Source organism: Panthera pardus, unplaced genomic scaffold (genome assembly GCF_024362965.1).
Source record: "Panthera pardus isolate Hobbes unplaced genomic scaffold, ASM2436296v1 HiC_scaffold_17, whole genome shotgun sequence".
NCBI lineage: Eukaryota > Metazoa > Chordata > Mammalia > Carnivora > Felidae > Panthera > Panthera pardus.
Window position 1 is genome coordinate 122736893 of NW_026526732.1, and position 16555 is coordinate 122753447.

Here is a 16555-nt window from a genome sequence, read left to right on the forward strand (position 1 = left end):
GTTAGTCTCTTAGGGTTGGCAAATGTCCTGCATTATGTAGACACCGACACAAGGAGAGGCTGGGTGAGGAGCTCACGGGAACTCTCTACACTCGTTTGCAGCAGCTTTTCTGTGAGACTAAAATAATCTTTTGGAAAACTGCGTGAAACAAACAATTTGTCAGTACTCCAGGGTCTTGTCCTTACTCTATCGACACGAATATTCCATCTCATTCAGATAGGCTTGCATGAAATCCACCTCCCTGCTGTTCTTACAGTCATAAAGACTTCTCTTTCTGCGAAGCAATTTTTTTCTTTCCTATTGTTTAATAAGAAACTATGAATTCTTGAGACCAAAGCCAACACTTCTCTTGGTCAATTTAAAAGCACAGGAGATTTCTCCAAAATATACCAGGATCTACATACACATGTTAAATTTTTAGCACCTGAACCTGTTCCTACCTTGTATCTTGCACCTATTTTTACATCTCTTGGTTCGTTGTGCATAAGGGGACTGAATGGCTCTACTCTGGGTCTGGCCACCGAGACTCTAGCAGAATCTAGCTTAGCACGTCACATAGCTCAATCCTATTTGATCATAACTAAAACAAGGACTAGTTAAGGACGTGACATTTCCTCAGATAATAATTTTAAAAACTGTGAAATGCAGTTAATTATTTTCAAGTGTCAAGCCCACAGCTCACAAGCGTCAGGGCCGAGATTCAAACCCAGGTTATGTTTGGCTCCTGAGTCTGTGCTAAACATCCCCCATTCCAATGTCATATTTTAAAAATCTAACTACAGAGTGATACGAAAGGTCAACAATAAATTATAGAAATGCAGCTAGCTTATGAATATGCATGAGTTGAAATGTTTATAGGTATACACATTAGAATCTTTGATTATGAATAGGAGAACATACAAAATGCAATCCCCGAGAAGAATGTAAACTAGTAATTTAACCTTTTATATTTCACCACAAATACACTGCAATTTATATACAGGTACAGATTTTCAGTGTATGCAATTTATGTGAGAGATTTAAAAAAAAAAAAACAACAAAAACCATACACTGTTTAAGGAGAAGGGGGTAAAACTATGTGGCTCCATTTTAATTTGATTTCGCCTCGATCACGCCAAGTTTCAGACCAAAGTTGGAGGTATGATTGGTAGGAAGACACACAGAGTGGTTTTTCGGGACCTTCCTTTCTCCCTGGACAGAGCCACAGGCCTACAGCTTGGGAGGACTTAAGGGCTGGGATTCCTTTCTGCAGATTTCCTTCGCCAAGACAAGGAGAGAGTAATGTTTACCTCCCTGCATGCACTGTGTCTTCAAACTCCTGAAGGGGGAGACCACTGTCCCTGTTTGGAAACCTGAAAATGAATTCTGGATCATTACATACTTGTTAAACAGGGTTGATACTCTAGGGTGACAGAGAAAAGACAGACCGGAGAGCTTAAATGAATGGAAGACGATGGCATCCTTTTAAATATCCGTAGCACCGACGTAGAGCCCACCCACTCACATGAACACGAATTTGTTTATTTGTGCTAATAAAAGTCCTTTCATGTAACCCCGCGGTCCCCTTAGCCCCGCTCCTACCCCCAAAGACGATGATTGCTACTGCCTCAGAAATTAGGCTGACAGAAGACAAAGAAGGGAAAAGTGACTTGTCTGTGATCACAAGCCAGCGGGGACGAGAACACAGACTTGTTAATAACCACTCCCCAAACTTAACCATTTAGGACTCTGAGGTATTGCTCGTTTTGCTGTAGCAGGTTACACAGTGTAGCAACTACTACGCCAGACCACGCCGAGCACCTGTTACATCAGAAGCCGGTAAACTACGGCTGCCGGGCTGGCCGCGTGCAGCTTGCTGCCTGTTCGGGTCAATCAAGTTTCACCGATGCACAGCAGGCCTGCTGGTTTACAAACCGCCTAAGGCAGCTTTTGGCCACAACCACAAGCGTTAGTAGTCACGGCAGGGACCGTATGACCCACAGAACCTAAAAATATTCACTATCCGGCCCTTTCCAGAAAAAAAATTGCCCACGTCTATATTCTGCTGTCATGTTTAAATCTAACAACCACCTCATAGCAGCACCGATGATCAAATTCGTCCTAGTTCAGCGATTTCTATACTGCTCGGGCGCATCAGAGTGGAAATCTGGAACCAGGTTTCCATGTATCTAGGAGTCCTGTCGTTACGCCAATAAGATGTACTGACTTCGCACTATTCTTGCAACCGTTCCCTTCGTGGTGTGGACAATACAGAGTGTAATATTCCAGGAGCGTCAAGGCTGGAGCGTCTGACCCCTCTGCATCACCCGGGGACCCCGGAACAGATACAAAAAAAAAAAACCATACTTGTTCCCAAACTCATAAATGCGTGGCCCTTAAGACTTCTATTACTTCCTATTTTTCCAATACTCAGTAAAATTTTATGCAAGTGTAAAATTAACTTTATTTTCTGTGAATTTAAATTCACGAGGGGAAGAAGAGGTATTCGGTGCAGCGCCCTTGCTCTTCAAGAGTAAATGTTTCGAACAATTTCCCTAGACATGTATTTCAAAACCCGGCGCGGGCTGGGTGAAGGGGACCCCGCCCTCCCATCCTTGCCAGACAGTGACACCTGCTGGAAGGTGCTCAGACTCACGAGAGGTCAGCACCACCCCGTCCGGGATCCACACTCTCCTGCTGTCATCTGTCTGTTTTTTGTTCTTCTCACATGTTTAGAAATATTACTTGGAGATCCAGACAAACAGCCGCAAAAACTGGGGAAAATTTCCCTGAAAGCCCGCAACTACTACAGTAATAAACTTTTGTGTTATTTTTGGATGTTTTTAAAAAGATGAAAACATCATTAAGCATGTAATGGGCCAGAGTTCAACGTTTTACTTCAGGAAGTACACCGAAAGACTCTGATCTGTGTCGTTTGTTAATGACATTAAGACTTATTTATCTTAAATATAAATCTTAAGAGCTCTTATGGTTTCACATCGTACACGGAAATTTTTCTTAGGAGTACTAATGTTTTCCAACAAAATCCCAGTGACAAAAACATACTGTGCAGGTTTCATGTAGACAGGATTTCATTTAGAGACACACACTTCAATTTATTTTAAGGGTAAATGTGCTACAGGTTTTAAATCCTGCGAGCTAACATCGTTTTCTTACACACATTATCCTCTACCTCACCCCCAGCGAGAATCACTTTTGCAGCTGCATTTTGCCACGCTGAATGGCTCTCCCAGTTTGGCAGCTGAGGGCACATATTAACATTCCTAGCACTGAGGTCCGGCATTCTGTTGACAAAAACATTCTTTGGATCAAGGCATGAAAGCAAATAGCCAGCAGCGCGTTTTTTGACATAAAAGGTGAAAACGAAAAAGTATTCGCTAATAGCCCAAGAACACAGGGACCAAATTCCTGAGACAGTGTAATTTTGCACGACAAGACGAATAGGAGGGCCACGTGCAGCTGGCTGGAGGGATGAGACTTTTCGTGAGCACATACTATAATTACAGCTCGAGTTGCTGGTTTTAAGCTAAACAGAAACTTCTTCACAATGCCAAATGCCCGTATTTTATTTCCTTTTAATTAAAAAAATCTACTTTTTTAAATATTTATTTTTGAAAGAGAGAGAGAGAGAGAGAGAGAGAGAGAGAGAGAGGGAGGGAGGGAGGGAGACGCAGAATCGTGAAGCAGGCTCCAGGCTCTGAGTTGTCAGCACAGAGCCGGATGAGGGGCTCGAACTCAGGAACCATGAGATCATGACCTGAGCTGAAATCAGAGGCTTAACTGCCTGAGCCACCCAGGCACCCCATGGCAAATGTCCTTATTTTAATGGTACGCTTAGAACAATTTGTAATTCCTCCTGCTTCATTCAAAATAAATGTTTCCAAGCATCTGTCCATTTACTCCACTTGGACATCAGCACAAGAATTACAGGCTAAAATGGGCAGCCATGCAGCCTGCTGTTACTAAGAGTAGTAAGGAATTTAAAATATCCAGGGTCTTCAGTCCTTCGTCCACCATCATTTTCACATTGATCCTCAGTAAGTGCTCTTTATCACCCAGCAAGCGTGCACGTGACCCCAATGAAGGACATTCCCAGTATCATGTTGGTGGGCACAGAAGAGAACAGGTTTAGGATAATTAAAAAAAAAAAAAAAAAAAAAAAAGATTGACGATAATACCAGGAAAAGAAACACCGAGGTTAAGGAGAAATAAACCCAGAGGAAACCTTTGGTGAAACTAGACAAAACGAGGCAGACATCCAGAAATAACTATACATATAGCATAGGAAGCCTTGGACTTTTCCCAGAAAGCCCTAAGCTAGCCAAGACATTACCAAATGGTAATAATGGTTAAGAAATAAATACTCGGGGTCGCCTGGGTGGCTCAATCGGTTGAGTGTCCGACTTCAGCTCAGGTCATGATCTCACGGTTCGTGAGTTCGAGCCCCACATTGGGCTCACTTCTGTCAGCCCACAGCCTGCTTTGTATCCTTTGTCCCTGTGTCCCTATCCCCCTCCCCTGCCTATTCTCACGCTCTCTCTCTCTCTCTCTAAAAAAAAAAAAAAAACAAAAACAAAAACAAAAAACAACAACAACAACCAAAAAAACCCACAAAAAACAAACAAAAAGAAAGAAATATTCTGGTGACATACTCTAGTAATTCCTGCCTTTCTGAGCCTTTGCTACATTTTGTTGAACAAATGGAAGCTCAGAGAGGATAGTTCTTGGTAGCAATCACATGTGTGCTACAGAAAAGATCTATTTAAATGGCCAAACCCCTAAATTTTTCCTGTAAACCTAAATACACTGTTCTCAGGATAGGGTTTTGGGTGCTATTCTGGCAAAGTCTGGCATTTAGAATCCGGTCTCCCTAATAACATCATTGTGGGTTACTTTTTCCTTTAAAAAGATTGACTCCCATCTCTCAGAGGTCTGAGGTGATCAAGGTTTAAAGATATGCTGTACGTTATTACATGTCCTGTTAGCATGGGCAGTCTGTCCGCGATGGTCGTGAAGGTAAGCCCCCTTCCTATGGCACCGTAGGACCCCACTGCCCATGCCGCTCCTACACTGTTAAACCAGGAAATCTGTCACGTGGCTATCAAAACTCCGTAGGAATTTAAACCAGTACCCGGAGAAGACAACGTCACAAATTTTCATGCTGATCGAGCCTTGACATTTTAGAGGAATGGGTTCGGTTCCCAAAAGACAAGGGGCTCCTGAATCTCACTTAGTTTTCTTGAATCACTATTCTCTTTAGTAGGCATCTACAACCTGTCAGCGTAATTAGTGACCAATGTCAACTGCGTTTAGGAAGAGCCAGGTGCTGCTAAAGGACAGTCAACTGGTTGAGTTTACTTAGTTATTTCTGACTTCCACTTTTCACCTGGCTGGACTAGCTGGCTCCCGACAACTTGAGGCTGTGTCGGCATGAAAGGCATCTGCGAAGCCACCGTAACCACTACCTTTCTGAAGTACAGGTAAGGAAGCTAACTGTGCTAAGAGCTGTGCACCTCGCTGCCAGCCAAGCCCTTCGCACTTTCCTGAATGTTTACTGTAGACACACGGCAGCTGGAATCCCAGTGTGGTTTCTGATAGTGTGCGTGCACAGGATTAATACTGGATTTATGTTAGATTACAAATATGAGAAACGATATCAAGACCCCAGGGTGCCACAGAAGCATTTGAGAAAGCTGTTCACCACTGAAGAACAAAGACAGCAGGTTTGCTCGTTTTCATCACTGGGGCCATGAAGACGGAGAATATGCTCTCAGGCAGGAATGTCGAGATGGGCAGGGGATCCTAGGTGGCATCTAAAGTCGCAGAAGGAACCACTGCCATGCATCTGATCCCTACGAGGGGGAGGCTGCCCTTGTGGCCAGGGTGATGGGCAACCCCAGCGGGTAAGGAGGGTGCAGAGAAGCGAACCTCGAATGGAAGATCACTTGACACTGACCAGCCTCAGACCCCCAAGCTCCGGTCTACCAGCAGATGTACGTTTCAAAATTTAAAACTGCAGGGGCGCCTGGGTGGCGCAGTCGGTTAAGCGTCCGACTTCAGCCAGGTCACGATCTCGCGGTCTGTGAGTTCGAGCCCCGCGTCAGGCTCTGGGCTGATGGCTCGGAGCCTGGAGCCTGTTTCCGATTCTGTGTCTCCCTCTCTCTCTGCCCCTCCCCCATTCATGCTCTGTCTCTCTCTGTCCCAAAAATAAATAAAAAACGTTGAAAAAAAAATTAAAAAAAAAAAAACAAAAACAAAAAACAAAATTTAAAACTGCAACACCTGAAAGCATTGACTCTTCTTCCTAAGTTTTTAAAAGGCAGCCACTTCATCTCCTACAAAGGTATGCCTGGTAATTTGTATGTTTCCTCCGGAAGGGAAATTGACGGTAAAAGTGAAACACTTCATAACAAGCTGCTATGCCTTATCACGTCCTTATACAGTCGATAAGGGCAGGGTTTCCAAATATACACAGAAACCTTAAAAGCGGGAACAAATCAGGCCCTTACCTTTTAGGACAGTCTATTCTGTGGGGACAATTCTATACCAGAGTGATGCTAGGTCAGAGTAGAAATTAATTCCAGGGGAAACAATGCTCCCTAATTTAATAAATGAAGAACGAGATTTCTAAGTTAGTCGTTACACATGTATACATGCAATTGGATGTCACGAGAGAGAAACCACGCCAGACTTTCCACCCAAACTTGTAAACTCCATCTACAGGGGAATAAGGGACATTGAAGAACTGAGGCACTTTCTCTATAGAAACAGCCTTCCAGAAAGAGGCTTTTGCTCTATGTTATGGTTTTATTGTTGCTGCTGAACGGGACCATCCACTTAATGAAATCATGCTTCTTTTAGTCACTATGGTCTAATTTCTCACTACAAAATAAAATCACATCATCGGTGGGGGCGGGGGGGGGGGGGAGAACAAAAATAAAACCAAAGCAAAACAAAAAAAGAGCTCAGCAATGAAAATTCCAGAGTCACGGATTAAAAGCCCCATTATCTTTTCTTTTGTTTCAAAAACATTTGAAAAAATAATCCAGATTGAAAGACAGGTGTATGTGGGTCTAAGGAGGCAATGGCTTTAAATGACTATAGGTGACATTAAAAAAATTAAACTTTTTAAGTCTTGGGAACACTTTACATATTATGGAATGTTTAAAAGAATAAAAATATGGGGGTGCCTGGGTGTCACAGTTGGTTAAGTGTCTGACTTGGGCTCAGGTCATGATCTCACAGTTTGTGAGTTCAAGCCTTGCGTTGGGCTTTGTGCTGACAGCTCGGTTTCGGATTCTGGAGCCTGTTTCGGATTCTGTGTCTCCCTCTGTGTCCCCCCCCCCCCCCCACCCATTTGCACTCTGTCTGTCTCTCTCTCTCTCTCTCTCTCAAAAATAAATTAAAAAACAGAAGAGTGAAAGTACTAGAAAAATCATAGCAAAGAAATAATGGTTTTCGAGTGTCACAACATCAAGACATTTGTATCAACTGCCACAGCAGAGACTCTGATTCTATCTAAGGATAAGTGAGCATAGTTTGCACCTGGAGCGAGTGCGCCCTTGCGTAGTCGGACCCGTCCCTCAGCACTGGTCAGCTATGTGTCCTGTCCAACTCTCTCATATCTTGTCCCAGTTACATGCTTATCAGCACCCTACTTCGCTCTCCTAACCTCGGGGCTTTTGCCCAAACAACTCCCTCGGTCCAGAATGCTGCCCCCCGTCAGCTGCAGGTACGTCGCCGATAAAGCAACGTATGGATAGATAAGCCCCTTCCCCTACTTCCGGGACACCCTCGGTCATCTGTCTACAACCAACGAGGCATCTCTGCTCCTTCCCCAACCCCAGCCTTGGGGAGCGAGCCCTGCTGAGTCTGTGCCTCCTGAGGGCAGTGACTGTGCATGTAACAGCTGCTCGAGTGCTAAGTACATAAATGGATGTGTCAATGAGAGAATTAACTTTTCTTCTCTGGAACTACTGAAGAACAGAACAGATCTTCACCCATCTGGAATGGTGGAATCATCGGAGAACTTGAACTAACTTCTAGTCTTCTGATCCAATGACCAATAAATAACAAATTAACACATGCCGTCATCGCCTCAATGTCACCTGTGTCTGCCTAGGCCATGTCACGTAAACACTGCTTATAGTAAAGGCATTAAATACTATATTAGGGCTACCACCGGATTTGAGTGAAGGGATTTCATGGAAACTAACATGTCAAATTCTAAACATAATAATGTGGAACAATTTTCTGAGAGCTAATAGGTCATTTTCCCCTCCAGTCCTTCATTAAATCAGCAACTATTTACTACCTGTCACTTGCCAGCCACCATCCTAAGAAGCTGGAGATATGGCAGTGGGCATATTACAATCCGTGTCCTTATGATTTACTTCCTAGTTGAAAGGAACAGATAATGACACGCACGAGCGCGCGCACACACACACACACACACACACCCACCCCGGGTAGGGGTAAGTGCGATAAGAGACAAAGCAGAACAGAGAGGAGCAGGAATTGCTGGCAGGAAGACAGTGAGGGTGCTTTTGGCCCAGGGGGGTCAGGAAGCCCTCCTCGACAGGGCGGCACTGGAAGAGAGAGCTGAAGGAGGTGATGAGCGAAGTCCTGCGGGATCTGGTGGAGGGCACTGCGGAGAGAGGAAATGAGCGCAGGCCCCAAGATGGGGCCTGCTGGGCTGTCTAATGAAGAGCAGGGAGGTGCGTGTGGGTGTAGCTGACTGAGCAAGGGCAGAAGACACGGGAGTCGAGCTTGGGAGAGACAGTGTGAGGAAGGTGAGTGGGCTGGAGAGCCCCCAAGCACACAGCAGAGCAGAGCTCTGAATGAGACGGGAAACCGTTAGCGGGTTTTCAGCAAAATGACGTAATGAAAACAAAACACTTTGGCAGCCATGTTGAAAGAGTCCGTAGAGAGGCTGGAGTTGGACACAGAGACCAGTCAGGGTCTCCTCCAAGTGATTTCATAGAGGCGGTGATAGCTGTGACCAGGGTTGGGCGGTAGAGGTAATGGGATCCTGAACACCATTTGCAAAAAATAAAAAAAAAAAAGACAAAGGTTCTAGGGGTAAATTGGAGATGGAGGGTCTCAAGGATGACTTCAAGACTTTTGGTTTAGTAGCTGGAAGGATGAGAGAAGACGAGAGGGGAGGCGTGCCTCTTGGAGGTAAGGGGGGAAATCGCAAGTCTGGGGCTTGTCCGACTTGAGATGCCCATCGGATTCGCGAGTGGGGGTGGCCGGCAGCCAGATGGATGTGCCGGTTTCGGAGTTGAGTGCTGGAATCGGCAGCAGATAGATGGTATTTACGGTCAGAAAACGGAATGAGGTTAACCCGGTGAGTGGGTATAGACAGAAAAGAAAAGAGATTAGGAAGCCCAGCCCCAGGGTGGGGAGGTGAGGCCAGGGAGGCGAGGAGGGGCAGCCAAGGAAACGGAAAGAGAAGAGCCAGCTGGTGCATTCTGGGGCTGTGTGCAATCAGAAAACAGGACAGCCTGCAGACAGGCAGCACCCCACTGCAGGCTTCTGGGCTTTCTCTCCTTAAAGCACAGACACCTGAGGAACTGTTAAGCAAGACCCCCCGGCTAACTATCATTGATTTAATAGAGCGGAACTTCTTTCCAAAGAATAATAAGACACAACCACCTTAGGAGAGTGATGAAGAAAACACAAAGATGGCAAGACTATCGCTCATCCAATCGGCCGAAATGTAAATTCCTGCAATGTAAGGTATGGTTAAGGCTGTGCACAAAAAGAAATGGCTCCAGAAACCCATTCAAAATTATCAAGCAAAATTCATTTTCTTGGCATCGACATACAAGGTGATAGATACCGTTCATGCAAATTTAAAACACGAGCCAACCAACCACATACGATTCACGGATATGGAAATAAATGTACGTCACTCGAACTGAAAAGAGAACCCCTTAGCTCAGTTGGCGTCCGCCTCTGGGAGGGAGAGTGACCGGGAAAGGTGACCTGATGTGTAATGACGTGTTTTGCTGTTTTTGTTTTCCAAAAACACTGCATTTATGAAAAAGACTTGAAGCAAATAAGAGAAAATATAATAATCAACTCTGGCGTGAATACATGAATACAGGTAATAAAACTCTTTGTAATCTTTTTGTATTTAGAAAAAAATCAAAATATTGCTTTTTGAAAGCACGATAGAGTGAAAGGAAAACAAGACCACTGGTTTCAAACAACAAATTTTTACTACATTTACACCTACATTCCAAGCCCATAATAAAGCAAAGGAAGAAGAGATTTGTTGGCATACTCATTAGGAACCGTTAGGTCTCCAGAATGGCACGACACTTGGCAAAATCCACCTATGTGCCAATATTGAATCTACTATTCAATAAAAGCGGTGAAAAAACAAAATACACTACCCATAATCACAGTAATTAAAAAAATGTAGCTAAGAGAAAAACAAGTAAAATACCTAGCTTTAGCAGAGGATCTCCTCTGAATATGGAATTAGAATATCAAGTTTTGAGTTATAATCTGAACCCTGCTTCATGTGCTTTTGGAACAAGCTGCGGAATAGAAAAATGAATGAATAGATGTGTAAGTCGGTCTGTCAGCCAATCTAAACAATACATGATAATTCATGGAAACCACACTTGATTGTCCTATGCAAATTCAGAATATAAACACTCCCTTCCTTTAACTGTAGAGGCTCTTTCACTTACTTTTTATAAGACAGAGAGATCTTCCTCAAGAAGTAAAACCTGTAAATGAGCATATATTGTGATAATACTTCCTGTGTGTCCGTGTTTTTCAGACAGTAGTATTTCCCATTTCTGCCTCGTACCTTTCCTAGTCAGTGGGTAATAATAAACTTGCCGAAACTCTTATTCATTCTTCCCGGTTTTCTACTTCTGAATGACTCGGTAGAATAGCAATACAGCAAATAATAAGAAGGCAAATTAATAATAAAGCAAATAAAAAAATTTATTCCCTTCATGATGGTAGGTCACTCACTGCATGATTACTAACAGCAGAAAACAAACCAACTGTCTATATTAGAAGTGAATTATAATTAATTCTATCAACTGTGTCAGTGTCTTTGTTTCAAGACACGGACGTAGAATTCAATTTCTGGCAATTCAACAATCGGCTTTTAACAAATAAGTTCCTAAGAAAAGTGACATGTACATTAATGTGATATGCACTTTTAAATCCTGATCTGGCCACCCCTAACATGCATCAAAGCAACAAGGTGTCTAAAACACTTAAAAAACTCCTTATTGTCCTAAATACGTTACGATTATCTTTTTTCTTCTATCAGGAATGCATCAGTTTATTCCCCAAAAGGAGTTAAAGGCAATCCTTTCCATGTGCTTAAAATACTGAATCATATCAGCTGTACCACTTAAGACGTGAGTCACTTCCTCTGCATATTTAGAAATAAGTTCAGGCTCATTCATTTAGTGTGCTATCGGTTGTTAGGTGGAATTAAAAGCGTTTGACTTTTTACCTATATTTACCATGGTGTGCTCACCATTTACTCTTTGGAAATATTCTACGTATCAAACTAATGTGTGTTAACTAAGATATGGCAAGCAGGTAAATGTCTAATTTAGGGCACTTTTCAAAAACAGAAAGTTTCTTTTTTAAAGAAAACTTATCTCTTTGATAAATTCTTGGCCTATGTAAAAAGTCTCACGAAAGAAGAATTCTACTTTCTAATTAGAACAGAAGAATGGGTTTATTTTCCCTCAAAATTGGTCAGAGATAAACACTTAGATTTGTTAACACCGTTATGAAAACCCCCAGCCAACGTTTTCAAAATGACAAACATTTTTGGGAAGCACACAAGTGTTTTACTGCACAAACATTCCCAGAGCGGCTGCTACATGCAAGGCCCTGCATTAAGGGCTGCGGGTGCAGCTAGGATCACTCCGTCATCAGTTCTGCTCATGATCTGCTTAAGAATCTCCGTGAGGAGGAAAGGTCGGCATGTAAATAATCCAAAAATGAGGCAGAAAGAGATTCAATGCTTTCAGAGAGCAAACTCGGAAATACTACAGGAGCTGAGAGAAGAGAAAAATGGTTTCCCACAGTGTGGGAAGGGAAAATCAGAGAAGGCTTCACGGCAGCGGTGGATCGGAGGTAGACCTTGAAGGAAAGTACGATTTTGTCCGATGCGCACTGGGAGCCACGTTTTGCGTGGGGATTGAGGGCGGGGTTTTGAGGGAGGGCTGTACAGGCAGAGAGCCAGATCAATGTCACGTAAGCAGGAAATTTAAGCATTAGGGTAGGTGAAAGAAAGAAAGGAGAAAGAAGGGCGGTAAGGCAGGCGGACACCAGATCATAAAGGATTTGGGGGATGCGAGCTCATCATTTATTCAGTCGGCAAATGGAAACCAATGGAAGACTTGCAACAGAGTAGTATGACCAGACGCAGGCTTCACGAAGATTAATTTAACATCCGTGGGAATGGATGGACAGGAAGGAAGACAAATTAATGATGGGGAAACTGAGCAGGAGTCTGTTGTATAGTATAAATAAACAGTAACGAAAATAGGAACTAAGCAGTATCAGTGGGAATGGAAAGAAGAACATGGACGCAAAAAAAAAAAAAAAAGTACATCGTAAATAGCATTTATGAAAAATATGGAATAAAGCCTTACCTGATTCTTCTGTATCTTGTTCATCTATTAAACCTACTGAGACGCCTAAATCCACACATTTCTTGCTATGTGTCTTGGACTTCATGTGTTTTGTCAGATTTCCTTAAGGGAAAAGAATGTTTACTAAGCTTACGCAGTAGTATTTTGCTGCTGCATTTGTCAACACTGGCAAATTCCATTCCTACTTCAAATGAAAGCACAGACTGTGGTTATACAGTTCCAAGACTCAAATTTGGACAAAAGAAAATACTGGTATCTGTATGTTGTAATAACCTTGTTATTTACTACTAACAACTTCTCTTTTCAATTCTGCCTCTTCTACTTGGATAATGTCTACTTTTGCCTTTGGTCTCTATTCTGTCGTCCTTATTTATTTTTTTAAAACATTTTAAACATCCTCAATTTAAAGTCCCTTTTGGATTGCACTAAGATGTGTAGTTCCTGGCGTCCAAATTCTCCACCACTGTGCCTGCCGGATCTCCCTCATGGTACTTTGTTTCCCTGCATGCCTTTTAGTTTTTATCGTAAGCTTATCTTTAGCAAGACTGTTTTCCATGGAGCCTTAAATACCCTGAGTTGCAGAAACATCTCTGTGGGTCAGTTTTCCAACTGCTTCTACTCGGGGCTGAAGGTTTCAGACCTCTGATTCTAGACCAGTTCTTTCTTTCTTTCTTTTTGCATGGCATAGGTATGGGATTTTGCTCTTCAGCAGAAATGTTTTTCCCACATGGTCCAAAGTCACTGGACAGGAGGGCCAGGCTTATTTCAGAGGCCTCGGACTCTATTCCAGTATTAACATTAAAATCCTTGAGCTGTGGGCATATACCTGGCTTTGCTGTGCCCATGAATTCTTGTATTTTAAATTTTATTTATTATTATTATTATTATTATTATTATTATTATTATTATTATTTTAAGTGTCTATTCACTATACTAGCATGGAATTTCTTTTTTATTTCTGTTACCTTGGAATTTGCCTTTTTTAAATTTCAAGCTTGACTATCTATTAAAAACTACATTTGTTATATCATAAACAGCATTTCTGTTATTTGGAACAGGAGACAATTTCCTGTGTTAATTTCACTTCACCATATTGACTAGACGTCTCATAACAGTATCTCTAAAGATGTGTTTCCTTTGGGGGCTAATGTAGCTAAGTATTATCAGGTTAACTGGGACCCACTGGGAATGTCCATCCCAAGTGATCATGAATGCATGGGAAGAGCTCAGATTCTAAGGATGCCAAGCAGTTTGAGTGCAGAACGCCACACACACAAAACATCGCCAACAAGGGAAGGTCCCCTCTTTTGAGAAAACAAAATCCAGATACTTAGCTTGGTGAGCAGGGGCGAATTAGTATTTGAGAATAAGCCTTGAGTTAAAGATGTCTGAAATCTTGGTCTTAACTTTGGGCTTGCAGTAGCTGAAGGGCCTGTGAAACTGCTGTATTTATAGAGCCTCAGTACCACTAAAACTTCCCTAAGTACTTGGAACTGGTCACACTGTTCAAGCCACTTCTTGCACTTCACAGCATGCAGCACCTCAGAGCTTAGTGCTTAAAGGGCTCAAGGGTGACAGGCTACCTGGACTAGATGATATCTAAGACCCAGCAAACCCTGACTTCTGTAATTCCGGAGATGACACCTGGCTTAAATGGCTTGGCCATGTCTGATATTTACTTGAAATACACTTAAAACAAACAAACAAACAAACGACACATGAAGTAAATATGGCAAAATGTTAACAATCAGTAAAAGGTGGACTGGTTGGTAGACTGGTGTTCATGATACAAATCTCTACTTTCCCGTAGGCTTCAAAATGTTCATATTAAAAAGTTGTAAAAAAAAGATGCTTTGGCCATCTCAATGTGGCTTAAATTTCCATTTACAAGCCAAAGCACTTCCTAATACAATAACAAATATTACAAACCAAATTACTTTACCGAAAGTGCTTTCGTTCCCTACGTGAACAGTCACGGAGGGTTATTTGCTTCTTAGAGACATTAATGGATAATTGTAACCAGACAAATTTGGGACTATAAGCTTTTAATAAGCGTATCTTCTCATAATTCGAGCTATTACTTACTACTAACCTACTTCTTAAATAAGTTAAAATAAACATGATAATTTGCATTTTAACATGCAAAATAGATGCATATATCCCTTAGCAATGCCATAAACTCTGTGCATCAACATAATAAGTAAATTTTTTAACAGACTTAAGAAACATTAGTCTAAATCCTCTGGAAATCATGTGGGGTTTTGTTTCTGGGCTCCTACAGCTACACAGAGAGTCTAGCTTTCTGTGATATAAATGGTAGTAAATCCTGCAGGGGTGCAAGCTCACTGTGTCTTTTCTGCTGACTGACCTTTAAAGCAGAACAGTGAAAACAAATCAATTACAATTCTTTTGGAAGTGTACTCATCAGATAAATTAAGGGGACAAATGACAAAGTAGAGATTTATAGGCACGAGGCATCAGAAGCATCAATTTCTAGCACTGCAGACTGTTTAGCTGGCCGCAGCGTGCTCTTTCTCGGTACCCATATTTATGTGGCATGCCATTACATCACTGTTTTTCTGTTTCTATCCAGACACATCCAGTGGGGAGTAGAGTTGCGCTGGCTAGGACGACAGAGTAAATCAAGGAGGACAACATCTGCAGCCTCACCTAAAAACGAGTCTACTAGTATTCAGCTGCATTTAAACGATACTATGGAATCTGTTTTACAGATATTCACAAAAGGCAGATTTCTATGAGGAAGCTGACCCGTAAAATAAAGAACTATCACCCTGAGAAGAGGGAAATACTGAATTTCTAATATTTTCTTCACCGGTCTCCTTAGCTAGGGTCGCTTTCCTCAAATACGTATTTATCGCATAATTGCAATGGATTTTCTGACAAAACAAAACATCTAACGTAAATTCAGATCGGCAGCATATCCGAAAAGTTGGAAGACGTGAAAACTGCAAAGATCTAACGCTCACTCTTCAGGGGTCATTATGCTCTGTCCGCCTCTTGGGAAACATTTATCTAAACCTTTACGTGACACTGTTTGGAGTTCTTTACGTGACGCTGTTTGGAGTTATTTCACTAAGATTACTTGGTGATTCAGAGTATTTTTCTTGGTCAAGAAGATTCATTTGGTTTTCCACACCTAAGTTTCCCTCCCTTTCTTGCCCTCATTTTATGAGTATCATTTAAGTATCCTGATTCCTTCTCTTCTTTCTATTGAGAAATACACATTTCACATTATACCTTGATCCTCTTTTATGTAGCAACATCATTCTGTACTTGGTAATCTTTTATGAGTTACATTGGCCCATTTCTGGTCTCCTGGCTGTGTACTGGAAATTCGTGGATGTTGTGTAATCACAGGATCAAAACCAGTGAAAGGGCAATAAACTGGGTTAAGAAATCATAGTACCTTCTCCTATCAAAGCCTGCACACAAGACCAGGAAAAGCATCCTGAAACCCACCCTCCATTTCCAGAACGTGAATCCACAGACCAGAGGACTACAGACAGTGAACCTCTCAACTGCTCATGATGTCCCAAAGCTATTCAAAAATATTCAAGGCTAGCTGAAGAACAATTCTGTTGTTGTTATTTCTATCATTCTTGCTTCGGGTACTCCCGGCATCTAAGGAGAGCTAATGTGAATGTTTAGTTGCTATGTATCTAACTCTCCTTAAACGCCAAAAAATTCTAGCCAAATAACGTAGTAAATTTTGCTGACGAGTTGATCAATCTCTAAAACAAAAACCCTGAAGGCAGCCAATATAATCAGAAAAAAGTGAATGTTCACTCAAAGGGAATAAAGTTTCTGTAAAAAAATTGTCAATTAAATATTTTTTACAGATACTACACTTTCAGACAGAGAATTTTAGGATGACATTGTTTTCT

At 42.1% G+C, this 16555-nt stretch overlaps 1 protein-coding gene across 7 annotated transcripts in view; it reads right to left on the minus strand.

The window, feature by feature from the left end:
* Positions 1-16555, minus strand: part of HIVEP1 (HIVEP zinc finger 1) — a 148034-nt gene that overhangs the window by 12510 nt on the left and 118969 nt on the right. For 6 of the 7 annotated variants that reach the window (XM_019420112.2, XM_053904906.1, XM_053904905.1 and 3 more), the window contains one exon: positions 12651-12752. The exons of the other annotated variant lie outside the window; for it this stretch is intronic. In XM_019420112.2, coding sequence (XP_019275657.2) covers positions 12651-12752 — 102 coding nt within the window. The remainder of the gene's footprint in view (positions 1-12650; positions 12753-16555) is intronic. 7 annotated transcript variants of the gene reach the window in all.